Source organism: Lethenteron reissneri, chromosome 5 (assembly GCF_015708825.2).
Source record: "Lethenteron reissneri isolate LAM-NWPU_2019-01 chromosome 5, ASM1570882v1, whole genome shotgun sequence".
Taxonomy (NCBI): domain Eukaryota; kingdom Metazoa; phylum Chordata; class Hyperoartia; order Petromyzontiformes; family Petromyzontidae; genus Lethenteron; species Lethenteron reissneri.
The window spans coordinates 11,459,394-11,487,357 of NC_083783.1; the positions used below are offsets into that span (position 1 = coordinate 11,459,394).

At 53.9% G+C, this 27,964-nt stretch overlaps 2 protein-coding genes across 2 annotated transcripts in view; both read right to left on the reverse strand.

Moving 5' to 3' along the window:
• Window positions 1–1,077: 1,077 nt before the first annotated feature.
• LOC133353071 (box A-binding factor-like) lies at window positions 1,078–4,582 on the reverse strand. The gene is made up of 2 exons (XM_061569179.1): window positions 4,329–4,582; window positions 1,078–2,929 (listed from the first exon to the last, which is right to left on the reverse strand). The coding sequence occupies exons 1-2, from the start codon at window positions 4,348–4,350 to the stop codon at window positions 1,974–1,976; spliced, it is 978 nt and encodes a 325-aa protein (XP_061425163.1). The 5' UTR covers window positions 4,351–4,582; the 3' UTR covers window positions 1,078–1,973.
• A 5-nt stretch (window positions 4,583–4,587) lies between these two features.
• Window positions 4,588–27,964, reverse strand: part of LOC133352933 (single-minded homolog 1-like) — a gene marked incomplete at its 3' end in the record, with an annotated part of 65,509 nt that continues 42,132 nt past the window's right edge. The window contains exons 2-11 of the mRNA XM_061568940.1: window positions 17,151–17,233; window positions 16,384–16,473; window positions 15,607–15,715; window positions 14,718–14,806; window positions 13,210–13,409; window positions 6,801–6,907; window positions 6,435–6,582; window positions 5,956–6,133; window positions 5,104–5,258; window positions 4,588–4,753 (exon numbers count right to left, since the gene is read on the reverse strand). Coding sequence (XP_061424924.1) covers window positions 4,588–4,753; window positions 5,104–5,258; window positions 5,956–6,133; window positions 6,435–6,582; window positions 6,801–6,907; window positions 13,210–13,409; window positions 14,718–14,806; window positions 15,607–15,715; window positions 16,384–16,473; window positions 17,151–17,233 — 1,325 coding nt within the window. The remainder of the gene's footprint in view (window positions 4,754–5,103; window positions 5,259–5,955; window positions 6,134–6,434; window positions 6,583–6,800; window positions 6,908–13,209; window positions 13,410–14,717; window positions 14,807–15,606; window positions 15,716–16,383; window positions 16,474–17,150; window positions 17,234–27,964) is intronic.

Consider the following 27,964-nt stretch of genomic DNA (forward strand, 5'->3'; position numbering starts at 1 on the left):
CTCGAAGCGCATGTTTATTATAACTACGGAGGGAAAAACCCAGAGAAAAATCCACACGACTATAGGGAGAGAGAGAGAGAGACACGCAAACTCCAAATATACCACAGGCATCAGGATCGCATCCACGACCTCCTGTATACCAGGCGAGGTAGTTAACATCTTCTAGCCACCGTGATGATGATGAGAGACACGCAAACTCCAAATATACAGCAGCAGGCGTCAGGGTTGAATCCACGACTTCCTGTATACCAGGCGAGGTAGTTAACATCTCGTATCCCGCCCGGGCACCAGTGGCCAAGGCTCAGGCGGGAGCGGCAGTCCATGCAGGGGCAGTGCGCCCGACGGGACGTCCGCCGCGGAGATGGAGCGATGGGGATCGGCTCGTGGACGACTCCCGGGGGTTGTTGTTGCATCGTGGGACCGCGGAGTATGCAGTGGATAGAGCACGGCCGATGACGGAACGCACGTCATTTTGTATGCGTGATGCGTTTGTATGTTGTTGCACGTGTGCACGTGTGCGCGTGTGCGTGTGGGGAAGCGGCCTCGTGGCGGTTAACGCCTCGAATGAGAGGCCCAGTGTGGTGTGTGTAAAATGTCACTAAGAGGGAGACAAAAGCGGCCGGGCGTGGTGCTGGCCACCCACCCCTTCGTGTGCCGTTCGGGCCTTCACAGGGTGCTACTCGATAACATACCACTCTGTTCAAGGCTATCCGGGGGATATTTGTGTCACGTGTGCCGTACGCTACGTGCGCATGCGTGCCCGTGTGCACGGTTCGCGTTGTGACGTGAGTGTACTGTTGTAGGAAGGGCCCTCCTCATGACACAGCTGGTGTCTGTGGTGAAGGCGCAGCCCTGCAATTGCCAGCTCACGCCCACCGCTGGCGGAAGCTACAGAGGGCCCCTCTAGAGGGCAATCGGCCGAAACCCTCCCACGCTGGCAGAACGTCTCGGAGGAGATGTTCTTACCCAGCTTGACCCCACCACACGTGACCTGCCCATCGAGTTAACTGCGGTTGAACCCACCCGTGACGAGCTGGTGTGGTGGACAGAGGCGGTGCGGTGGGTGGGGGGGGGCTTAAGAAAGTTAAGAAAGTCGCTCCCACCGTTTCAGCTGCTGCGCCGGGAGGTTGAATCGAACCAGCGCACTCACCGCTACACCGCCACTGTGGCATCGTCCCCAGCGGAGTGTGCGCGTGCGTTGAACTTCTTTCGCACCGCGCTCGATGGGAAGTGCGGATGACGTGTGTGAAATAGGTGCACGAATGAAATATTAAACTGATTCATGGATAAGTCATCAACAATACAACCTCAGGCATTGATTTATTGATGAAGTTTGCACTTTATAGAGTAAAGGGGGGGGTGGGCATCTTGTCGCCTTATAACCGGTGATATTCTCCCCAATAATTCTTGGATGTTGGGCCTTCAAAAGTGAACATCAAATGCCATCAACTCATGCAACAAAGTGGCTTTGAATATGGACAGAGTTAATTTCGTTTTTCCCCCTCGCACTTTTAGTTTTTTTTTTCTCCCAACGTGACCCAAAACAATTGCAGCTACTCCGTTTTCTGATAAAATAATAAAAAGTAAATATCAACAATAATAATAATAATACAGGTCTCATTAAATTGTACATTTATACTCGGGGAGTCTCTGAACAGTCCTCTTGATCCACTGGCATCAAAATCTCTCCGTCCGTGGACGCCGCTATTCTACACAAGCCACATCGTTTGATCGACGTCTTCTCCCCCAACCATTATATTAACCTCTCTCTTTATTTCAACGGCGCTTTGTCCACCTGGCCGCCGCCACTGCCGCCAGCGCTATCCAACTTGCAGGCGAAGTGCAAAACGCATCTCCGGGCCAGGTCACGTCCCACAAAACTAGTGGCGGCGGCGGTGGCGAGACCGCGAGTCGCTCCGCGGTTCACCCGGCCCGGAGGAATGAGACGAAAAAAAAGAATCTCAGCCAGGAAACTATCTCCCGTTCATGATGATCACCGACGTCCCGTTCAGCTGCAGGTGTCCGTGGTGGCCGTGATGAATCCCGGCGGCGTCGAAGGCCGTCCTCTCGCCGTACCCCGACAGCGAGAACCCGCCGGTCTTCCCGTCCGCCGCACCGCCGCCCCCGCCGGCGAGAGTACCGGGGGCGCCGCCCGCGACGACGCCGGCGGCGCCGTAGCAAGCGTGCCTCGAGGCGGCGCCGTAGCCCGAGTAGGCGCACGGGGAATGCTCCGCTTCCCCCGCGACGTCGGCCGGCGAGCCGCGGTCGTGCCGGGCGGCCGCGTCGCCGGGCACGCCGCGGTGGAACCGCGCGCTGAGCTCCGGCGGCGAGCCGTGGCGGTCGGCGTCGCCCGCCGACCCGTCGTACGCCGCCGGCTTGAAGTCGCGGCCGTAGAGGCCGCCGCCGCCACCCGCCGCGGACTTGCCGTAGGCGAGCGTCTGCGGAGGGGAGTGGGTCGACGGTTGGATTCGCGAGTAGTCCAGCACGGTTTGCGAGGAGCTGTGCTGCTGCTGCTGTTGCTGATGGTGGTGGTGATGGTTCTGCTGCTGTTGTTGTTGTTGCTGGTGGTGGTGATGCCTTTGAGCCTGCTGCTGCTGCTGTTGATGATGATGATGGTTCGTGGGCGGTGAACAGCTGGCGTAGGTATTTCCGTTACCGCCGCCACCTCCTCCGTGAGATCCCTCCAGCGACGACGTCGATGAGGGGCTCGGGAATTTGGCGACAGACGAAGACGTCTTCTTGGAAGGAGCCAGGCGCCTCTGCTCCTCCTCCTTAATCATCTGTTGCGTCGCTTGGATGAGAGATTCAATGCGACTCGGTTGCTGCTGCTGCTGCTGATGCTGCTGCTGCTGATGATGATACACCTCGGTCGTGTAATCGTCCGCCAAGCCGAGCCCAGCGTGGTCCACCCCACGCCACCCGTTGCTTCCTGTAACCAGCAGCACGATTGCGCGACGAGTTAAGAGACTTGTGTTGGAATCGGGTTCTCCACTGAGACTGGAGGAAGCCGATGCACTACGTTATGGGGGGGGGGGGGGTGGGGGGGCATCACAATCTGGCCCGGTGGCTCTGTGTAAGAGCGAGTGGCTCACAATCAGAAGGTTGTTGAGTTAAACTCCTGGTTGGGGGGGGGGGGGGATTGACTCATCCAATAATCCCTCCAGGGTTTATAAAATGAGTACCGCGCTGGACTCGCCAGGAGGAGGAACCACAGATGAGCGGGGAGGCAGCAGCAGCCACGTGGTGAGCCCACCCAAGCTCTGTGGTCCTCTATATATGAAGTTGTTCTTGGCCAATTAATGCGTGTTTGCATGCGGGAGGAAACCGGAGCACTCGGATAAAACATACGTGTACGAGTGGAGAAGATGAGGGTCATTGACGATCGTGATGGTGGTGACAATCACGACAATGATGATGATGGCGACGATGGTGACGATGATGATTGTGACGATGATTGTGACTGATGGTGATGATGATTGTGATGATGGTGACATTCTATGGGGACCTCATTTGCCAGTAAAAATATGATAATTGGTTTTTTACCCTTCTATCTGGCAACAAAACTGACACCTTTTTGCAAGGAGTCATGTTTGCATAGACCGCAATACCTGCAGTCATAATACAAACAAAAGCACATAACTCTGATAATGTGCACTGTCCTTGAAGTTGATTGGTCCACACCCGAGACAGCTTTCCTTCGAGCCTAGTCTCATATGGGTTGGACCAGATGACGCCAAAAGGCTCATATGGGTTGGACCAGATGACGCCAAAAGGCGCACGCCTTTTGGCGTCATCTGGTCCAACCCATATGAGACTAGGCTCGAAGGAAAGCTGTCTCGGGTGTGGACCAATCAACTTCAAGGACAGTGCACATTATCAGAGTTATGTTCTTTTGTTTGTATTATGACTGCAGGTATTGCGGTCTATGCAAACATGACTCCTTGCAAAAAGGTGTCAGTTTTGTTGCCAGATAGAAGGGTAAAAAACCAATTATGATGGTGACATTGATGGTGACAATGATTGTGATGATGATGGTGACGATGATTGTGACGATGATGGTGATTATGATTGTGACGATAATGGTGATGATGATTGTGACATTGATGGTGATGATGATTGTGATGATGATGGTGACATTGATGGTGACAATGATTGTGATGATGATGGTGACGATGATGGTGACGATGATTGTGACGATGATGGTGATGATGATTGTGACATTGATGGTGACGATGATTGTGACATTGATGGTGATGATGATTGTGATGATGATTGTGACATTGATGGTGACGATGATGGCAATGACGGCGATGCTCTCTCGTACTTACCGTGCGCCGCGTGGAAGGGCATGGCGTGTGGGGGAGGGGCGATGACCCCGCCGCCGCCGCCGCCGTACGAATGCCTCGTGTCCCCGCCGGCGCGCAGCGCGTAAAACCCGGAGCGGACCGCCTGCCACCGGCACTCCGACTCCACGTCGGCCGTCACGCCGGAGGGGGCCGCTGGCACGACCGCGCTGAGCGCGGCGGCCGCGGCGGTCGCGGCGGCGGCGCCGGCTGCGGCGGCCGCCGCCGCCGAGGAGGAGGACGAGGAGGAGGAGGAGGAGGGGCAGTGGTAGCGGCCCTGCTGGCCCAGCGGCCCCCGCAGGGGGCTGGCGTCGTACTGCGGGTAGGAGCCCAGCGCCGGCTCCGACGAGGCGAAGGCCGGGTGCGGGTCCTCGTAGGACAACGAGGAGATGGTGGTGGTGGCCGTGTCGCTGTGGGGACACACACACACATGCACGCGGATGATTTTGAAAATTATGACGGCGATCATTCGGATGATGATGATGATGAAGATGATGACGGTGACTTAATTACAACTATGATCACAATGACGAACATGGGGATGATGACAGTGACGGTGAACAAAATGATGACGACGACGACGATCATCACGATGATCACAGCGATGACGACCACAGCTATCATCATCGTCGTCGTTATCCGCAGGACAGCGTCATCCATAGCACGGCAATTATTGTCACTGGCTATCCTGGCACAGGTGGCGCGTGGCTAGCGAGCGGGACACTGGCCGTGGTGGTGTGCGGTGCAGGCGTTGGCGTACGGGTGGGACAGCGTGTAGGTGTGCTGCGTGCTGGCGTAGGCTGCATCCCGGAACGGCGTGCCGAGGGGCGGTGGAGACTCGGCGCACGACTGCTCCTCCCACTGGCTCTCGCGGTCCGAGTCGCCCCTCTCGGAGTAGAAGGTCGTGTGGTGCGTCTACACGCGCAGAGAAAGACACATACACACACAGATTAAGCTCCGCAGAGTGATGCACCCGCGGGTGGCTGAAAGACCCTCCCTGGATGGGTAGCTGAGTCACGAGTCTTAAGTGGGTGAATGAGTCACATGGGTAGCCGAGTCGAGCATTTGAGTAGGTTGCTGAGTGATGCGTCTCAGTGGGTGGCTGAGTCACATGGGTAGGCGAGTCACACGTCCGAGTGGGTGGCTGAGTCACATGGGTAGGCGAGTCACACGTCCGAGTGGGTGGCTGAGTCGCATGGGTAGCTAGTCACGCGTCCGAGTGGGTGGCTGAGTCGCATGGGTAGCTAGTCACGCGTCCGAGTGGGTGGCTGAGTCGCATGGGTAGCTAGTCACGCGTCCGAGTGGGTGGCTGAGTCACATGGGTAGGCGAGTCACACGTCCGAGTGGGTGGCTGAGTCGCATGGGTAGCTAGTCACACGTCCGAGTGGGTGGCTGAGTCGCATGGGTAGCTAGTCACGCGTCCGAGTGGGTGGCTGAGTCGCATGGGTAGCTAGTCACACGTCCGAGTGGGTGGCTGAGTCGCATGGGTAGCTAGTCACACGTCCGAGTGGGTGGCTGAGTCGCATGGGTAGCTAGTCACGCGTCCGAGTGGGTGGCTGAGTCGCATGGGTAGCTAGTCACACGAGAAGCAGCAGGAGCTGCTTCGCCCCACCTGTGGGTAGGGCGACGCGCGTGGCTTGCCCCGGTGCTTGGCGGCGCGCCCCTTGGCCGGCCGCCGGCCCTCGGGCTGCTGCTGCTGCTGCTGCGCGTCGGTGCTGGCCAGCTCGCTCGCCACTTTGCGAGCGTGCATCTGCTCCAGGGAGAGCTGCAGGTCCTTGTACTCCACGTCCCTGCTCGCACACACGCACACGTACACACGCACGCACACACACGTCCCGCGCACCTCCGATTAGCACGGTTGGCTATGCACGGTGCGAACAAACACGTCCAAAATATTGTCTCGAATCTCAACCCAAATGTTGCTTTACACCGACAATGATGATGACGACGATAATAATGGCGACGATGATGATGACTGACGACAATGACGACGATGAATATGACAATGACGACGATGATGACAATGACGGCGACAGTGACGATGATGAAGACAATGACGACGACAATGACGACGCCGCGCGAGGAGCTCACGTGAGGACGTAGTTGACGCTGACGATGCAGTGCGGCCGTGACGAGCGGCTGTTGTGCACGATGGTGGCGCAGCTCTGCATCCACACCCAGCCGCCCCGCTTGGCCAGGAAGCGGTAGTACTTGGTGGTCACCTGGCCCTTCACCAGCACTGAGCAGCACGCGGACGGGCAACGCACACGCACGCGACGTCACGATCATCGTCCACCATCTCCACCCACGTCACAGCCTCGCCCGCCACGGACGCGTCACAGCCTCGCCCGCCAGGGACACAATCTTGTATGCTACACGTAGGGGGGGCGATGATTGCTGTTGTGCGGTCTAGCCTAGGGGCACCCCCAGTGGCAGCTGTCCCCGTGCGGTGCTCACGCAGGTGGTGGGCGTAGCGCAGGTGGAACACGTCACAGCCGTGCACGTGGTGGTACAGCGTCTTCTCGATGAGGTCCTGCGGCTCGTAGCCCGTGAGCGCCGACACCCTGGCAACACAGCGGCGGGTTGCCATCGTCATCGTCAGTAACGTCATCAACGGCAGTGACGTCATCGTCGACAGTGACAACATCATGAACATCAGTACTGATGAATTTCGATTTAAAGCTTTCGTGACTCCAGGGATTAATCTTCTTGGTTCTTTCGGTAAAGTCACGTAGAAGGGAAATAATAAAGTAATACAAATTAAACATAATAAAATACAATTAGTATTTTATTATGTACAATTGTATTTTATTATTTTTATTATTTTATTATTTCCCTTCTACGTGACTTTACCGAAAGAACCAAGAAAATCAGTACTGATAATAGGAATCTTATCATCATCGGAAGCATCGTCGTCATCTTCTTTGGTAAAAATATTATCATCATCGTTATCACCATCGTCGTCAATGGGCATCAACAGCATCAGCAATAATGATTCATAATAATCGCATCCTTACAGTTGTGAATAATCTCACCATCATCAATAATCATCTCATCGTCATCAACAGCACCGGCGTCAAAGTCATCGCCGTGTGTGCACGAATCGCTTGCCAACATCGTTATCAAAGTTATCATCATCGTTATCATCGGCATCATCATCAGCATCACAATTATCATCATCAGCAGCAAGGGCATCGTCAATAATTATCAAGCGTCGCTTGTCATCAGTAATGTCAGAGAGATCTCACCACCACCACCAATATCGCCTTCATTAACAACATGTCATTAAATGAAATGATCCCAGTTGCCACCATTATTATCAACAGTTGCAGTGATTAAATTCATAATCGTAGATGACAACCATCGCAGGGTCTCCAGGTATAGCGATGGTGTGGGGAGGCCGCCATCCAGCAATGGATTGATCATGGCCGATGGATGAATTATTTTTTAAAAGTAATACATTTGCCATCATTTGAACTATTAAATGTATCATGACAGTTGTATTCATCATCAACAGTAATTCATAACCAATCATGAACAACATCATTCACTTTCCATCATCATCTAAATTAACGTTCACCAGAAATCAAATCGCATCATCGTTCAAATACACCATCGTCTCTAGAATGACAACTCCTCGTGTCTTTGAATGTACGCATGTTGAACTTCTTTCGCACCAACCGCGATAATCGGAGGTCTTTCACACGACGGGTGATGGCGCAGCCCTTGCAAGCAATGCCGGATTATCCCAGTAGCACAAGTAGCTGCACGTGTAGCAGCTACTGCACGTGTAGTAGCTGCTGCACCTGTAGTAGCTACTGCACGTGTAGTAGCTACAGAAGTAGCAGCACCACAAGTAGTAGCTGCACATGTAGCTACGGGCCTCACACTTTCAAGGGCCCCGCGCAAAATGATTTCAAGCTATCAATTCCGGTTCAGTGATTCTGCACTTGCTCTATTACTATAGTACTATACCGCCTTCAACTTTTACGAACGACCGGGTGTTTAAGGTTAGCGATTTGTCGTTTTATCTGGCTGTATGACAACTAAAAACAAGTACAATTACTTTACTGTGCAAGTTAAAAGTTAGTGTTTTAATATGTGCGTGTTGTTTTTATTTAGGGCCCCTTTATAACAAATGCCACAGAGGCCCTGCACGAGCTTCATCTGGCACTGCCGCCTGCAGTGGCTCGCCCACGCCACTGCCGGCAGAAGCGTCTCCTCCACCCGACGGAGCTGGACGAGGTTGCCTTCCCCGGGGCACAATGGGCCTCCTCTTCCACGCTCGCCCGACGTTTCGGAAGAGGTCTATAATTGGCGTAGCAACAAACAAAAAAAACGACCCAAAGCGTGCAATTTTAACTATAAATCGTGGGCGACGAGAATTTTAGAAGTTTACCAAACGTCGCTGCCGGCCTCATTTCCACGGCCTCGATTCACGAAGTCACGTCCCGGCAATTAACCGGGGCGTGGGCGGCCTCGCGAGCGATGATGAATCGTGCAACGTTCGAGAGGCTGGCTGACATCACCCCACCCCCCGCACCGATTAGCACGGTTGCGCTACGTACGGTGCGGAAAAAGTCCAACACACACGCGCGTACGTTCACATTGCCGGTTGCGCTGCTCTCGCCACAGCACAGAGGGGGCGCTTTGAGAGGTTTGAGTGGCAGGGCGGTTTTGCCCGGCCACTCGAACCTGACGTGATGGGTTTGTGCAACACCGAGCGGCTGACTCTCGTTAAGACGTCAACCTTCGGCGAGCAACGTGGAGCCACGCGCAGCACGCACGGACATCAACACACCCGGCCTGTATCACCCCCACCGCGCCATCCACACACGGCTGTGGGAGGAGGGGGGTACGTGGACGTGGGGTATTTATTTATTGTTTAAACTATGGACCGTGCAAGTAAACCCATTGAGACCCATCGAGACACATAGAGACCCACAGAGATACATAGAGACCCATAGAGATACATAGATACCCATAGAGATATAGAGACCCATAGAGATACATGGAGACCCATAGAGACCCATAGATATACATGGAGACCCATAGAGACCCATCGAGGTACATAGAGACCCATATACGTACATAGACACCCATAGGAGATGCATAGAAACCCATAGAGATACACAGACACCCATAGGAGATGCATAGAGACCCATAGTGGTCCATATAGATAGATAGAGACCCATAGACGTGCATAGAGACCCACACGAGATACATCATGATGCAAGTCCGTCCCTAAGGACAATGGACCTCTCCTTGCATCGGCAGGCATCATTCGTAGTCTCACGTGGCCGTTGCGTTTGATTGCTCCGAGTTCCCTTGTGACGAACGAGACCGCCGTTTGAGCGACACACCTTGCCGTGTAGATCGCACGCACGGTGGGCCGAGGGTAACTCCAAATATGCAGATGCACGGGTTGACACACTGACCACTTCTAGCCCCACGTCTCCTGGCTCAGAGATACGTAGAGACCCATAGAGATACATAGAGACCCATTGACACTCAGATGCATAGAGATGCCCATAGAGATACTTTAAAGGCAGGCCACAGTAGCAGTGGGACTGTGGCCATGCACCCCACGCTATGGACCGTGCAGTAAACCCAGAGACACATGGAGATACATAGAGACCCACTGACACTCATAGAGATGCATAGAGATACCCATAGAGATACTTTAAAGGCAGGCCACAGTAGCAGTGCGACTGTGGCCAGCACCCCACGCTACGGGCTGCGCAGTGAACACCGCTGTGGCCATGCACCCCACGCTACGGGCTGCGCAGTGAACGCCGCTGTGGCCATGCACCCCACGCTACGGGCTGCGCAGTGAACACCGCTGTGGCCATGCACCCCACGCTACGGGCTGCGCAGTGAACACCGCTGTGGCCATGCACCCCACGCTACGGGCTGCGCAGTGAACACCGCTGTGGCCATGCACCCCACGCTACGGGCTGCGCAGTGAACGCCGCTGTGGCCATGCACCCCACGCTACGGGCTGCGCAGTGAACACCGCTGTGGCCATGCACCCCACGCTACGGGCTGCGCAGTGAACACCGCTGTGGTCGTCTGCGCTCCTTTAACGGAGGAGGAGGAGGAACAGCGACACGAACTCTCTCCCTGCTGAAGCCCTCTCGTCGTGGCCTGCAGCAGCAGCAGATCTCGACATTGGCATCTGGCTCCTGAACATCTTGCTGCTGCTGCTGGCACCATGCATGTACGAGTAGAATAGAAAATGTCACGACCCAGCTGCACTTGCGTACAATCATCTTCACCCAGTCGCGTAAACACCACCACCACCACCGCTACCGCCATCCCACGCACGAGTCTGGATAGGCGAATTGTTTTTGAATGACCCCCGCCGTGTCGCCTGTAACAGACTGTTGGGGCGAGTTCTGTTCGCGAGTAGCAGCACCTATGAAGGCTGGCACGACACACGAGGGGGATGAGTTGGCCAGCACCACGCCCAACCGCCTTTGCCTTCCTTGTGGCGTACCAGATACTCATTTGAGTTGACCAAGTCAAGGCCCAGGACCGGTTCGGATAATCGTCACCAGAGTTGGTGGCCGTGAGCGGGAATCGAACTCGGGTCGCCGGGTTCGTAGCGCAGCGTAGCACTGAACGTAGCGCTACAAAATCACGCGAACTCCAGACATCCTCACCGCATCGCGCGCTTTCAGATGCGCTTCTGCGGCCGTCTGGAGCGTTCTTCCTTCCGATATTGGGAAGCCAGAAATCCCCGAGGTTGAAAACTCGTTTCTTGAGAACCGCTTTGTAGCACAGCTTAGTTTGTTGTCCTTGCCCCGCGCCTCCGCTTAGCGCGGTTGACTACGCACGGTGCGAGAGAAGTCTACAACCTGGACGTGCATACATCCTCCTCCTCCCCAGCCCCTGGTACAGACGGACGGAGCGAGACGCATCGGCGCTCCGAGCCTCGTCGTTGGCGAGCGTTGATAATGGACGGGGGGGGGGGAGGTTGTTGAGAGGGGGGGGGGAACCCACAAGGAAGCGTTTTCTCATTCCCAGAAACATTTTGGTCGCCGTAGCTTCCTCGCGACACCACCGTGTTTACGTCATCTTGTTGATTTGGCGGTGCCAGATTTTTTAATTCCGCCCGCCTCTTGTTTGTTTTTCTCTCCCGTTGGCGAGCGTCAATTCGCTGCCCTGTTTAGTGGCGGTAACATTTCCCCCCCCCCCCCCTCCACCAAGATGTTCGGCTGATGCGTCACATCTTGGTGAAACCGCGCCGACTCGCTAATGGCGCGTGCGGGAACGAGCACAGGCGGACAGAGGTGAGGCGCGCACAGGCGGACAAGGAAACACAGAGGCAGATCGAGAACTAAATGAATGGAGAAAAAAAAAACCAGGCAGACAATTAGATAGACACACAGATAAATGGACATGTGGAGTGATGCTGCTGATGGTGCTGGTGGTGCTGGTGGTGGTGCTGGTGGTGGTGCTGGTGGTTCTGGAACAGAGATTTTAACAGCTGGGTTTGATGTTTCACTGACAGATTCAGCATCCTCAGGCAGGTGTCAGGTATGGGATCTTGGAAATTTTGAGAGTAAGCAAGGATTACACTCGAAGCTAAAGTGCACACAGATGTACACAAAAAAACTACCCCCTGTAGCCTTAACAGACTGTCAGCGAGGGGGTGGGTGGCCAGCACCACACCCAGCCGCCTTCGTCTCCCTAGTGCCGATGTTTACACACAGGCACTCATTTGAGGCCGAGTCGACCTAGGGGAGGCCCTGAACAGATTTAGAAAATCGTCACTCGTGTTGGCCATGAGCAGGAATCGAACTCGTGTTGTCTGGTTCGTAGCGCAGCGTGCTAACCACTACACTACCGCTCCCCACACACACACACACGGCACGTATGTACTCACAACACGTGCATGCAATATGTGTGACATTAAACATGGTCATCGACTTAAAAAGATCCAAAATCTTTGACAGCTGCAGCAGCACCGCACGCTGCTGGCAGTGGCGCGTTCCTGGACAGCGATCCGCGCAACTTCTTAACAATGGAGAAATCCGATGAGCTATGAAGCTCTTTCTCACACATGTCCAGTAGGGTCAGAAAGTTTCAGTAGCAGCAGCATCATCATCATCATCGCCAAATGAACCCATGAGAAACCCATAACCACACGAACGCGGCGCTCGCGAGCGCGCTCTTACCGCTCTCACCGCTCGCTCACCGCTCCCACCGCTCGCTCACCACTCACACCGCTCGCTCACTGCTCACACCGCTCGCGAGTCGAGCGCTCACCGCTCCCACCGCTCGCTCACCACTCACACCGCTCCCACCGCTCGCTCACCACTCCCACCGCTCGCTCACTGCTCACACCGCTCCCACCGCTCGCTCACCGCTCCCACCGCTCGCTCACCGCTCACACCGCTCCCACCGCTCGCTCACCACTCCCACCGCTCGCTCACTGCTCACACCGCTCCCACCGCTCGCTCACCACTCCCACCGCTCGCTCACTGCTCACACCGCTCCCACCGCTCGCTCACCACTCCCACCGCTCGCTCACTGCTCACACCGCTCCCACCGCTCGCTCACCACTCCCACCGCTCGCTCACTGCTCACACCGCTCCCACCGCTCGCTCACCACTCCCACCGCTCGCTCACTGCTCCCACCGCTCGCTCACCACTCCCACCGCTCGCTCACTGCTCACACCGCTCCCACCGCTCGCTCACCACTCCCACCGCTCGCTCACCACTCCCACCGCTCGCTCACTGCTCACACCGCTCGCTCACCACTCCCACCGCTCGCTCACTGCTCACACCGCTCCCACCGCTCGCTCACCACTCCCACCGCTCGCTCACTGCTCACACCGCTCGCGAGTCGAGCGCTCACCGCGAGTCGAGGAAGATGAGTTTCATGTCGAGCGAGGCACGGAACATGAACATGTTGGTGTGCAGCTTGATCTCGGTGATGGCGCTGGGGGGCAGCGAGTGGCCCACGGCCACCAGGCCGACGTTCTGGTAGCACGCCTCGAACGGAGAGACGTCGAGGGCACACGGACGCACCTTCAAGTAGCCGCTGCAGTGGATCACCTGCCGGGCACGGGGGGGGGGGGATGAGCGTTGAGCGTATCGGGGCTGCCGTGGCGAGCAGCTGATACGGCAGAAAGCAGGGCACGAGGTTCGGAGTCCATGCTGATGGCGTTCCGGGTTTTTTTTTTCCAGGGCCACATTGTTACGATTTGTAATTGTCAAAAACAAAAAAGATTTGGAAAAAGTGCCGTGGCCTCGCAAGGAAAAGTTTGACGAGTAATCGGTCAACGTGTCTAGGTCATGCCTCTTCTTCTTCTCCTCATAGCACGTGGGGTGTGAGGGGCGGGAGAGGGGAGGGGAAACGAAGGTGGAGGCCGCTACAAATTCCCACGTGATGATGATGATAAGGCGCTAAGGTGAGCTGTCATTTGTGGCCAGGTCGCTTCTGAAAGAGAGCTGTATAGTACAGTGGGCCTCATCTGTAAAAATACAAAATAGTTTTAGCTCATAGCTCGGAGGAATCGCGCCGGAGGTGGTGGGTTCGATCCCGGACCCTGGCGATGCTGCTGCTGTTGTAATTCTGGAGTCCGCGTGTTCGCTCTCTCTCTCCGTGGTGGTCCCAGCGCGGATCTTTCTCCGGGTTCTCCCACCTCCACCTCCACACTGAGAATCAATGCGCGCTCAGATTCTCTGGCCGCGACCTCGCATTTCCGTACGCGTGGCGATGATGAAATCAACCACGACGACGATGATTAGTGATCCTCAAGCGGTTTTGCGCACCCCCCTTCTCCACATCGAGAATGAACGCGCGCTCGGATGATCTTGCCGCTACTATAAATTCCCACGTGCGGTGATGACGACGACGATGATATCGACCGCTGCGATGATGAGGCATCATCACGTGTGGCCAAGTCGCTTCCGAACGAGAGCTAAAGAACTAACAGCTTAGAGGGCGTTAATGTCCTTTGAGATTTTACGAGAAGCGCTCCCTAAATCTGTCGTAAGTATTATTTAATATTTATTACAATTATTCTAATTATCATAATTATTTCTACCCTGGGAAAATAAAGCAGTTGTTTTTGTTGTTGTTTGGCGACCGTCACCATAACTGCAAGCCGTGCCATCGAGTGCCATCGAGTGCCTCTCCCTTACGGAGGTGACCCGAGGTGCTGTCGTATTTTTAGTCGCTCGTCCTTCCACCCCGCGCCTCCGATGAGCACGGCCGGCCACGTACGGCGCAAAAGAAAGATGCGGCGTGCGGTTACGTAACCAGGAGCCGGGTAAACCAGGTGGCTCTGCCCGACCACGTGCGGGAGGAGCGTCGCTGGTGACCGCTCATGACAGCGGCACCCCGGGGGGGTTGTTCACCTTGTATCCTCCGCACGTGAGCCCCGCGTTCCGCTTGGCCAGGACGCACTTCATGCGCAGGAAAAACGATCGCTCGATCTCGAGCTCCGCTGGAGGAGGACGGAGAGGGTGGTGGGTGGGGAGGGAGTGGAGAGGGGTGTGTGAGCAGCTGGTAAAGGGGCAGCCCCTGCAACTGCCCGCCTATGCCCCCCCCTCTCCGTCTCTCCGTCTCGAGACAGCCTGAGTAAAGCGTTCGTCCAGCAGTGGATCGATCGTGGCTGACGATGACGATTAACGTACCGTAACAACTAATAATAATAATTATTTATTTGATGCCATCACGTGAGTTAACATCCAATACAAATTTACGTCACAACATCAATTGTGGAAGTAATTAATGTAAGTCATTAATGAACACCCTCATTCACTTGGCATTATCATCTGGAAAAAAAATCACGTTAAATCAAATCGCATCATCATCATCATCATTCAAATACAATATCGTCCTTAGAATGATAAGCAACTGCTAACGTCATCCGCAAAATTGGCAAAGGCACAGGCCTGCTATTGCCCGCTCACGCCACCGCTGTCGGAAGAGCCTTCCACTGGAGGGAGATCTGGAGATACCCGCGATTGGGTACTTGGCCTTCTCTTCCCTGCCAGCAAGATGTCTTGGAGAAGGCGACAGTACCCACACTTCACCCCACGGCGCGCAATCCGACGCACGCCACGAGCGACCCCGTTTCGACTGCCACACCCGGGAGATGGAACCAGGGGGGAGTCTTCAGCGCACCGCACAGCGCCACCAACCCCAGCCACCCGGACATCTGAAGCGGTCTCGGGGCATCCGCTAGCTCCACTCGGCCTCAAACGGCGCTCCTGGCGCGGTGTCCCACCGTCACCCTCTCACCTTGCACGAAGTTGGAGTGGAAGGGCTGGTGGAAGGTCAGCACGGCCGTCATCTCGTCGTGATCGGCCGGGTGGATGTACTCAAAAATACTGTTCCCTGTCAATTCTACCTACACACACAGAGCGGGGCGGGCGGGTGGCACGGTCAGAGGCGGCGGCGGCGGGGGGACAGAGCCCCCCCCCCCTCCCTGGGAGAGGACTCCCCAGACCCCCCACCCCAGAGCCCCATGCCCACCACATTCACCCGCTGGGTCACTGGCACCGCACACCTGGATACCACCGACGTGACACAGAGAGAGAGATGTACACACAGGTTAGACACACGGGCAGAGAGACGGAGGGATTAGCAGAGAGTCGGACAGACAGGTTCATATTTAGACAGACAGGCAGGTGGATAGACAAACAGACAGACAGGTTGATGTACAGACAGAGCGACAGGTGGATATAGAGACAGATATAGAGGCCTGTGTATAGATGGACAGGCAGGCAGATGGATAGACAGACAGGCACACAAGCGAGCACACTGACAGGCGGATTAGCAGGTAGACACAGACGATCAGATGGACTGACAGGCAGACAGGTAGAGAGGGAGAGAGACACAGAGAGAGACGTAATCGCGTGAAGACGCACCGCAGGTACCGGGACCGAGGCACGGGAGGAACGCGGACAAGCCGGGCGAGGCAACGCGTCGACGCCCGAGTGTCTTATTGGGGACGCGAGCCGGCCGGCTCCCTCGGCGTTCTGGGCGACGGCGAATGGACGACGCGGAGCATCTTACCTGAGAGAGGCCCAGGTGGACCGATGCCGTCTCCGAGATGTACATGATCTTGCCGTCCGGAGCCACCACGAATATGAATCCGTCCAGCGTCTGTCCACCGACGAGACGCACCGAGAGCATTTGCGACCCGCGCAGCGTTTGTTTACGCGAAGTGAGCGAAACTCGCGTGCGCACCTAGCCTGGCACAAGCGCCGTGGCGGCGGCGGCACTGCCACTTAAATGGCGAGCGGCGGTTGTGGTTGTTGTTGTTGTTGTGGTGGTGGTGCAGCTACAAACCCCTCCTCTGCATCAGGTGGAAGGTTTTACGACACAACGTTTTACTCACGCGGCGAACCGACACACCCCCTGTTATTACACTTTTGTAATTGGTTAGTGTCTACATTACACGAGACACGCTTACATCGGTAGCATTCACTTCACATTTACTCCGGTAAATTGTAACGCGAGTGCGTTCTTGGCCACGTCTCAATGCTTTTGTTTGCTTGGTTTCACGGTGCGCGTGTGTGTGTGTGCGTGCGCGTGTGTGTGCGCGTGTGTGTCTGTGCGTGTGTGTGCGTGTGTGCGTGTGTGTGTGTGTGCGCGTGCGTGCGTGTGTGCGTGTGTGTGTGTGCGCGTGTGCGCGTGCGTGTGTGCGCGCGTGCGTGTGTGCGCGCGTGTGTGTGTGTGCGCGTGCGCGTGTGTGTGCGCGTGTGTGTGTGTGTGCGTGTGTGTGTGTGCGCGTGTGTGTGTGTGTGCGTGTGTGCGCGTGTGCGCTTGCGTGCGTTGACCTGCAGCAGATGTGAACCCAGCTCCCGGCCCACATTGTCAAGGGCACTGCTCCGGGCAGTGTGACCCCACGCCTCACCCAGACCTGACAGCGCACACACACACAAAAACAAAGACAACGGTAAAGATCCCCCGTGTAGCTTCAACAGACTGTCGGGGCAAGAGCTGTTAGCGAGCAGCACCTATGAAGGCCGTCACGGCGCACGCGGGGGCGGGTGGCCAACAACACGCCCGGCCGCCTTTGTCTCCCTCGTGAAGATGTTTACTACACACCGCACCAAGTACTCAGGACTAGTTCAGATAATCGTCATTGGTGGAATCGAACTCGGGTGGCCGGGTTCGTAGCGCAGAGCACTAACCTGCTACACTACCGCTCCCCACACACACACGGACACACAAAGACAAAGATCCCCCATGTAGCCTTCTTTTATTATTGCCCCAAAATAAATAAGAAATTGGGAGTGGTGGGGGTGGGAGAATAATAAAATATGGCTACACACGAGAGAGACGGCGCACGCAAGTGGACATCACAGAGCCAAATCTGAGACGTCACTTTTTCAAGTCACACCTTAGGTCCATATGCGTTGTAGGGTAGAGGGATGGCCAACACCTTCCACCCGCGCTACGCAATACGAGAGCAATGGTTTCACTCTCAAGAGCTGCCATTCGGCCACATTAAGCACAACAAACATATTCACAACTCACTGCGCTTTCGACCTCGGTTTACAATCTCAGGTGGCTTTCTGGATTCGAACCCAAGGGTCCGCAGTGGTGCAAGCCGTGCGCTCTGGTCTCCGAGCCGCGTGGTCACCTCGTGTCAGCCCACGCTGTCTGATTGAGTTGCTTCGAGCGCTGGGAGCGGGGCACGCTGCACATGTCGGCACAGCGCACAGAGGAGTGGTTATCGCTCGCAAACCACGACCTGGAAGCTGGTGTCTTCCAAATCCTGATGTCCACACACCACACGAGGTACTCATCGAAGGCCGAGTCGATCTAGGGGAGGCCCTGGGCTAATTCGGATTTTACCCGACATTGATGTTGGCTGTGACCGGGTATAGAATTTGGGCCACCGGGTTCGTAGTGCAGAGAACTAACCACTATGCTACCGATCTCCACACATGCACCTACAAGCGGCCTCGTGCACGAATACAAAGACAAGACAAAGATCCTCCGTATAGCCTTAACAGACTGTTGGGGAAAGTGCTGTTTGCGAGTAGCAGCCCGCCAGCCCTTATGAAGGCCGGCACGGCGCGCGAGGCGGTGGGTGGCCAGCACCACGCCCGGCCGCATTTGTGTCTGTGTCGAAAGCCTCAAAGTGCACGTAGCCTGGCACAAGCGCCGTCGTGATGTCACCATCGTTGTTGACCAGATTTGTGTAACTTTATTGACACGGGGCCATATGTTTGGTGTGCGTTGTCTTGCTTTCCGGAGATGATAAATTTGTAGGCCACCCCATACCCCTGATCATATGGGGGGGGGGGGGGGGGGGGGGTGGGGGATTGTTTGACCATACTTCACCAAATTGGTCAGTGCGGGTTTTTGAATTTGGTGGGGGGGGGGGGGCAGCATTATGCGCAGCCCTTGCAATTGCCGGCTCAATCCACTGCTGGCGGAAAGCCCCAGAGATCCCTCGCTCGACACAAATCAAAGTGCCTCCTCGTCCACGGTCAGTAGAACATCTCGGTAGGTGGGTGACCCCCCCCCCCCCCCACACACTTGAGCCCACCCTGCACACGACGTGCCTGAAATCAGTCCCGCTGTCTGCGGAAATGGACAGAGGCAGGAGTGAGGGGGGGGGGTAGAGGGGTCCGGATATAGGGTGGCAGGGGTGTGGAGGTGTGGGGGGTGGGTGTAGGGTGGCAGGGTTGTGGAGGTGTGGGGGTGGAGGTGAGGTGGGTGTAGGGTGACAAGAGGTGTAGAGGTGTGGGGGTGGAGGGGTCTGGGTATAGGGTGGCAGGGGAGTTGAGGTGTGGGGGGTGGAGGTGGGGTGGGTGTGGGGTGGCAGGGGTGTAGAGGTGTGGGGGTGTAGGGGTGGAGAGGTCTGGGTATAGGGTGGCAGGGTTGTAGAGGTGTGGGGGGGGTGGAGGGGTCTGGGTGTAGGGTGGCAGGGAAATTGAGGTGTGGGGACAAGTGGCGGTGGGCATTGAACCAACTTCCAAGAGCGTTCTTTCTTTCTTTCAAACCCTGCCCGCTCAGCGGAGCTCGAACCGCGCGGTGCGAAGTTCCCCGCGTCCAAACCCCGTTCTGCCCAAAGAAGCCGCGGGCGGCACTTGATGGTTACGTAATGGGGTGGGTGGGTGTGGAGCGGGGGGGGATGGGGTGAGGCAGCAGGAGGAGGAGACACGCAACGAAGGGGACAGGATGGGCGAGTGGGGGCACATGAGCCCGCATACTGATGCAGAGATTACTGGCGAGGGAAAGTCATTAAGCGGTGTGGTCAGGCACTTTGCAAGCATCGGCCGCTAAACAATAAATCTTAGGGGATGCGCGCCACTGTGGACTTCTCCCTCGACGACGACGACAACCGCCGTTCGCCACTCAGTGGCGGTGACGTCACCGCGGCGCTTGTGCCAGACTAGGTGCACGTTAAGGCCACGTGGCAGTGCCGAACGCCCGCCGGCAGGAGGTCGCGGGGCAGACCCAGCAAGTGCCGTGGGTCGACTGACCGAGATGAGTGGCCGATGCATCACCACCTGCGGCCCCTACTGTGCCAACTTGCTGCGCTTTAGCCACCCGGCGCTCCGCTCGTTGTTCTGAGCGTCGCTCCTCTTGACACAACGCACACACGCACGTGACACCACCAACAACAACAACACCCAATCACACCGTTTGTGTGGGGGGGGCGACGTTTCGGGCAATGGACCCTTCATGGCATCGCTGCCAATGCAAGTTTAGGTCAACACGTGGTGTCCGAAACACCGTGGCCTTTATTTAATTAATACATATGTGATGGACAACTCGGCACCCGTACACAGCACTTGTCAATCCACTGCTGGATGAGGGCCTCCCCACGCCTGCCCGTTGCTGGTCGTCATAGAAGTGCGGTGCAACACTGGATTGATCCGCACTGCCCTCTGCATACCTTTGCATTCGTACACAAATACACGTGCACGATATAAAAAGGCAAAGGTCCCCCGTATAGCCTTAACAGACTGATTGGGCAAACGCCAATGAATGTCGGCACGGGTGGCCAGCAATGCGGAGCTCTACACGCCGTACCAGGTACTCAGTTCAGGTTGAGTCGACCTAGGGTAGGCCCAGGACCGGTTTAGATAATCGTCACCTGGTGTTGACCGTGAGCGGGAATCGAACTCGGGTGGCTAAGCTCGTAGCGTGGTGCGCCAATCACTGCGCCACCGCTCCCCATACTTAAGACAAAGAACCCAAGTACAGTACAGCCTTAGCAGACTGTATGGGCAAGTGCTGTTAGCGAACACCTATCAAGGCCGGCACGGCACACAAGGGGATGCAGTGGCCAGGACCACGCCCGGCCGCCTTTGTCTCCCCAGTGGCGATGTTTACACACCGCACCGGGTACTCTATTTGAGGCCGAGTAGACCCAGGGGAGGCCCAGGACCCGTTCAGATAATATAATCGTCACCAGTGTTGGCCGTGAGCGGGAATCGAACCCGGGTGGCCTGGGTTCATAGCGCAGTGCGCTAACCGCTACACCACCGCTCCCCACCACACACACACAGACACACACACAGACGCGCACCCTGCCACACACACAGACACACAGACGCGCACCCTGCCACACACAGACACACACACATACGCGCACCCTGCCACACACAGACGCGCGCGTTCATCAAGGAAGACACAGGTACGCCGCGCGTTTTGCTCATTGCATTTAAATGAGAGCTGGGGGTGACCGCCTGTGGCCAAGGCGTGAACATGCGCGGGTGCGACTCGGCGTCTCCCCCCCGCCCGCCCGCCCCGCCGTCTCAACGCGGGCCCGGGGTGAGTACGGAGGGGAGAGAGAGACGAGGGGGGAGGGCGGGTAGGAGAGCATCGGGGTAATCATCACATCAGCATTCTGCGCCACGTGGAGGCGAGTGCTCTACACGTGTAATATTAGAAGAGGGGGGGGGGGGTATTTGACACACATACATATACACACGGATATTGTATGCATGCATAGAGAGAGAGGAGAGAGAGCGATGGAGAGAGACTGTTACAATGCGTGCACACAAATAGAATACAAACATCACTCCCCCACCAGCCATACGTACGTATGGGGTCTTTGCTGGGAGCAAGTGCTGTTAGCGAGCACCCATTAAGGCAAGAGGGAAGCCCTACGGATGTGAATGGTATCGTGGCATCCATCGAGAGAGATACAAAGACAAAGGTCCCCCGTATAGCCTGAGCAGACTGTTGGGGCAAGCGCTGTTCGCGAGCACTAATGACGGCCGGCATGGTACACGAGGGGGTGGGTGGCCAGCACCACGCCCGAACGCCTTTGTCTCCCCAGTGGCGATGTTTACACCGCCAACAGGTGCTCGTACGAGTCTGAGTCGACCTAGGGGAGGCCCAGGACCGGTTCAGATAATCGTTACTGGTGTTGGCCGTGAGCGGGAATCGAATTCGGGTGGGCGGGTTCGTAGCGCAGCGCGTTAACCGCTGCACCACCGCTCTTCAAGAGCCCCCCCCCCCCCCTACACACACTACACACCACAACACGCACAAGCCAACCAAAAAAAAAACCTTGTCTCCATGGCAGCCACCCCCTCCTAATGATCCACTAATTATCCAGGATACAAATATATTATCTTCCTGCTACTCCCTCCTCCTCCACCACCACCGCTGCCGCCACCACCACATTAGGTATTTAATTCAACTCAAATCGATGGCCATTTAATTGTAATCAGGGGCTCCTTTGCATTTTTATTGACTTCACGTGGAACTGCGAGCAGAATTGTACGGCATTACCATTAAGTATGATTACCGTCCTCATAACTATGCCATCGTTACAATATTTGTATTTATTACTTTATAAGAGACTGGGAAAACATGTGTGCGTGTTTCTTTAATTATATATGTTATATATTTTTGCTGCGTTGCCTGCAGTTCGAGTGCAGAATAAAGACGGGTGAGAGTGTGATTTTTTTTGCTTTGTAAGTCGCGAGAGTTCAAATATTGATCGTCATCATCATTACCATCAACCACAGAACCACCGCCATTCATTAATATCACCATAATAATATATTAGAATTATCACGATCGTTACTGTAATGATCACACCGCACTAAAATCATCATGTCCACCACCACGATCATCATCATCATCATTGACGTCATCACCGTTGTGATTATCGTCAGTGTCACACGTCAGCCATCACTTTAACCACCACACATCTTTAGCATCATCACCAAGAACCACTGCTGTTCATGAGCGCATTCTCTCACCCCAATTAACTCTACCTCTCTGGCCTGTCTATGTGCTATGAAGGGCCATTGCCCGAAACGTCACCTATTATATTTGTTTGTTTTAAGGCCACACACACAGTGATAAATTATTGGCGAGTGTGTTTAGGGTATGATCTTAAATTGTGATTGTGCAAAACTGCCATCACAGCACCACCGACTAATGTGTTTCACTCTGATCATTATCACCGTCACGATCATATAATCATTATCATCACTGTTGTTATCATCATAATCATCATCACCTATCCAAGTCCCGCTTTTTAAAAACGACAATGACATCCTCCCCCTCCCTCACCCCGCTGGCTAATTAAAAGAAAATGTAATTCAAGTTGATGTTGGTGAACCACGTGGTAACTTAAGGGACTCCGCGATGAGACTAATTTGGAACGAGTCACATGGCGTCTCCAGAACATCAAATCAAAACTGAGACGTTCCAGAGTTGACAATTACAGCATTGGCTTCGCGGCCCAATCACGCAACCCTTTGAACCGTAACTTCTAAAAGCCTTAGACTCATCTCACAAAAAATACCCATAGACTTACATAGAGATCCACATACTCACACAGAGACCTATGGACTCACGTAGCGATCAAGAGACTCACATAGATATCCATTGAAAAAACTGGAATGCGCTGACAGGGTCATCTACAGTGCTCGAGACCCAGAGACTCATCAATACCAAAATCCGCCATTCGCCACTAAGTGACTGTGACGGTACCAGGCTAGGTGCACTTTGAGGCCACGTGAAGTGTCGAAGTCTCTCCAACAGAAAGTCTTGGGACAGACCCAGCAGGTGCCATAAGTCGGCTCACTGAAATGACCTGTAGATGCACCATCGCTACCCCCTAGATTCACACTCAGAGGGACCTACAGACTTACAATCCGATAGACTAACACGAAGACCGAGTGACTCACGTAAAGACCAAGAGACTCACATGAAGTGCCATAGACTCAGAGACCCACAGACTTTCACAGAGAGCTCATCACTGGTACAGCAACATCATCACTATCATCATCACCACCACACACTACCTCTGTGTTCCAATTATCAACGAGTCGACCCGCAACTCGCCATCACCCGATGTTCGTGATGTGATGTTGACGTCACCCAAACTCACTTAGGGATTATGGGTAGCTGTGTGAGTCTATGGGTCTCTATGTGAGTCTATGGGTCATTAATGTAAGTGACTTAGACGTCACCTGAGTGCATTAACGATGCCCTGAAGTGTAACTTTATACGTATTAAAAATACATATATTCAAATTAAACAAGCTTAAATTCGTGTCGGACATATCCACTCAGACAAAGGCAGAGACTCCCCGTATCGTTACGCAAACTGTTGGGACGCATGCTGTTGGCGAGCACCTATTAAGGGCAGGACGGCAGACGAGGGGGGTGGTGTGGTTAGTACCACAGCAGGCCGCCTTTGTCTCCCCAGTGCTGATGTGTGACACACACAACAGCGGGGACTCGCTTCAAGGGCTAGTCCTCTTAATGGGATGTCTCTGGACCGCTTCAGATATCACGCATCAGTGATGTAAGCGCGGATAGGAATCGAACTCAGGTCTCAAGTAGAGCATACGTATAGGGGGTGGAGCGGTGGCGCAGTGGTTAGCGCACTGCACTATGAATCAACTTGGCAACCTGAGTTCGAATCCCGGCCACGGCTAACATCAGTGGCGAGTGATAACCTCAACGGCCCCTGTAGCACCAACCGGTCCAGCGTGGTGAAGTATGGTCAAACAACTCCCATGACCGACATGGCATTGGGGAGGCACTCATCCAGCAGTGGAGTTTGCCAATGGTGTTTAGAAACGTAATTAAAGTACGTTATTATTGTTGCATTCGTCGGCAAATAATAATGCAATTTTATTTATCTACCAACTGTTAGTCCAAACATTTAACATTAATATTGTTGGGCTTATTTGGGAAAGCGGTTGGCGTATTAGAATGATATTGCTGCTAGTTGCAGTAATGTTTACACATACAGTACACAGAGGCAATGTTCATGAATACTTATTCACAGCAACAACAGTTGCCATTCACTCATTGGCGCGATGACCTCGCCAACGCTTGTGCCAGGCTAGGTACACCAAACAAACACACAAAGACAAAGCTTCCCTGTCTAGCCGTTAAATAGACTGTTGGGGCAAGTGCTGTGCACGAGTAGAACCTATCAGGCCGGCACGGCAGCGGGTTCGGTGTCAAACACAACGCCCGGCCGCCTTTGTCTCCTTCGTGGCGATGTTTATTCATCGCACCAGGTAGTCATTCGAGGCTGAGTGGACCTAGGGGAGAGGCCCACGACTGGTTCAGATATAATCGTCACCGTTGTTAGCTACGCGCCCACCTTAACAGCACTTGCCCCAATAGTCTGTTCAAGGCTACCCGGGGGGGACGCTTTGTATCGTTGTGGATTTGTTTTTGTATTTTCCTTAAATCTAAAATGTGCATCGTAGTGTCAGCTATCGCCCGTTGTCGGCGGGGAGAGAACATTGACGGTGATGATGAGTGCCAGACCATTCCTTGGCGCTGCGCTTACAAGGGGGAGGAGGAATCCAGATATTAAACTGCAGTCACGCGCACGCCGATCGAGACGAAGGGAGCGAGCGAGAGCAATAATTGCGGAACATTTACAAAGCGTAGCGCTTTGCTCGTGGTTGCTACATTGAGGCTGCGAGGTCGCTATCGTGCACTGCGTGTGTGAGTGTGAGTGAATATACGTCTTGTGGGGAGCGGTGGTGGAGCGGTTAGCGCGCTGCGATGCGAACCTGGCCACCCGAGTTCGATTCCCGCTCACGGCCGACAACAGTGACGATTATCTGAACAGGTCCTGGGCCTCCCCGAGGTCGACTTGGTCTCAAATGAGTACTTGGTGCGGTGTGTGAACATCGCCACTGGGAGACAAAGGTGGCCGGGCGTGGTGCTGGGCACCCACCCCCTCGTGTACCGTTCCGGCCTTCAAAAGGTGCTCGCGAACAGCACTTGCCCCAACAGTCTGTTACAGGCTATACGGGGGATCTTTGTGTTTTTTTTAGGTTTTGCCAAAAACACTCTCCGCGGGTTCGAGTACGGAACAATGTTGTACCTTTATATAGAGACGCCGACTCATCCGGCCATGATGATGATGCTGCTTTTGTGTTGACAGCAGGTGCGCAAGCACAAACAACAACAACAACAACCATTCCGTGTCAATAACACCGTGGTCTTAGCAAAAAAGATATAATTGTCAACGTTTCGGGTAATGGCACCTTACGTCCTTATGAAGCATGATTATTGCCCGAAACGTCGCCTATATATTTATTTGCACTTTTCAGACCACGGTGTTATTGAGGAATGCGTTGCGTTTTTGTCTTACCGTAGACAGTGTGTAATATAAATATAGACATGAAGGTCAAGATCCCCCCGAGTAACCTGAACATAGACTGTTGGGGCAAGTTCTATAAGCGGGGCAGGACGCATGAAGGCCGGCACGGCACACGAGGGGGTGGGTGGGGGCACAACGCCCAACCGCCTTTGTCTCCCCAGTGGCGATGTTTACACAGAGCACCCGGGTACTCATTCGAGGCCGGGTCAACACACACACAGACACAAGTACATATGTAGGCGCACACACGCGCAGACATATATACTCACACGTTCATGTATATTACACATACATGTTTTATGTCAGTAGAGAACATCATCATCATAATTTTTTAAAAACATGCGGTCATTTAAATCGATCGTCTTTCGAATTTGCATGTTCAGTGATAATGATGCCGATGCTACATCGAGTGAATGATGATTGCAGTAATGAAATGGCAATTATTTTGCAATTAGAATGTATAGATTTTTAATACGAATGTTTGCCGTGTATATGATAATACGTATTTATAGAGGATTATACAGTGTACAGTACATGTAAGTCAGAATATGTCTTATCATGCACTCTCTTTCGACTCCAGTGTGGCCGCTTTGTTTCACCAATGCTGATGTTTTAGACACCGCATTTTTAAGGCTGAGTCGACCGAGGGGAGGCCCAGGACTGGTTCTGGAATCGAACCCGGACAGCCGAGTTCATAACGCAGTTGCGCTAACCACTGCGCCACCGCTCCCCACTATACGTGTGTATAATGATACACACACATCGAGTGAATTTACTGCCTATTTAAAACCCGTAGCAATATAGATTTTGTATTTAATTCGGTAATACAATTATTGTAGTCGGTATAAGTGTTCATATGTATTTATATTCTAGTAATATACCTACCGATGTAGGTGTGTATTATATGCAATTTATATTTGTGTGCATAAATATTGTGCGTGTAGTTACGTTATATGTCTAAGATGATACGTATTTTTTAGACCGTACATGTGTTTGTACTTTGTGAGTGTGTACGTTAAATTGTGACACTGTAAACACTTTAAACTAAAGTGCCTATGTACTAAAAAGAAAAATAATCATTTTATGTACAGCACGTTAAACGCAACTAGAATGAAAATGATGCTTACGCATGGATTCTGTAACGATTTCCAGTCCGCATGTATCATGAAGCATTTCAATATCGAGTATAACGATCCTGGTCAATAACCAATTTGTCCGATGTTATCTGGACTCAGTCCCTTAAATGACACACGACTCAATAACAAAGTTGAAATTACTTCGGATAAAATGTCCGAAAGTTCTCGTCGGAGATTGTTTGGCTGTCTACGTGAGTCTCTGGGTCACTATGTGTCTATCGGTATCTATTTGAGTTTGAGTATTTATTAGAGTCTACGGGTATCTATACAGGCTATGGGTCACTCTACGAGTCCGTGGGTATATATGCGAGTCTATGGGTCACTATGGGTCTCTGTGGGTCTCTTGAGTCTTTGGAAGATGTTGGAACAGTTGGGTCGGACTTTCTCGTCGGGAAAGAGTGGCAGTGCAAATGCGTTGCGTGCACGACGGGGCCTCTTGTACGTGATCTTGACGTGGCTTACAAATGAAAACGAACGTGCCGATTATTCTTCCACACCATTGTCACATTATATAAATAATGTATACAGAATCCAATATTCCTACTATTTTCTTATTCCTTAAGTCTACGGTACGAATGCTATGATGAACTCGGAGACCTGCGTTCAATTCCTGTCCGCGCTAACATCAGCGGTGCGTGATATCTCAGACGGTCCAGAGCCTTCCCATGAGCCGACTCGGCCTTCAATGAGTACCCGCTGTTTCATGTGTAACACATTGGCACTGGAGTGACAAAGGCGGCGGGCGGTTGTGGTTTAAACCACATCACCCCCTCGTCTAACGTTCCACCTTTAATAGGTGCTCGCCAACAGCACGCGTCCTAACAGTCTGTGTAACTATGTCCGGCACGAATTTAAGCTGATTTAATTTGAAAACAAATATCTTT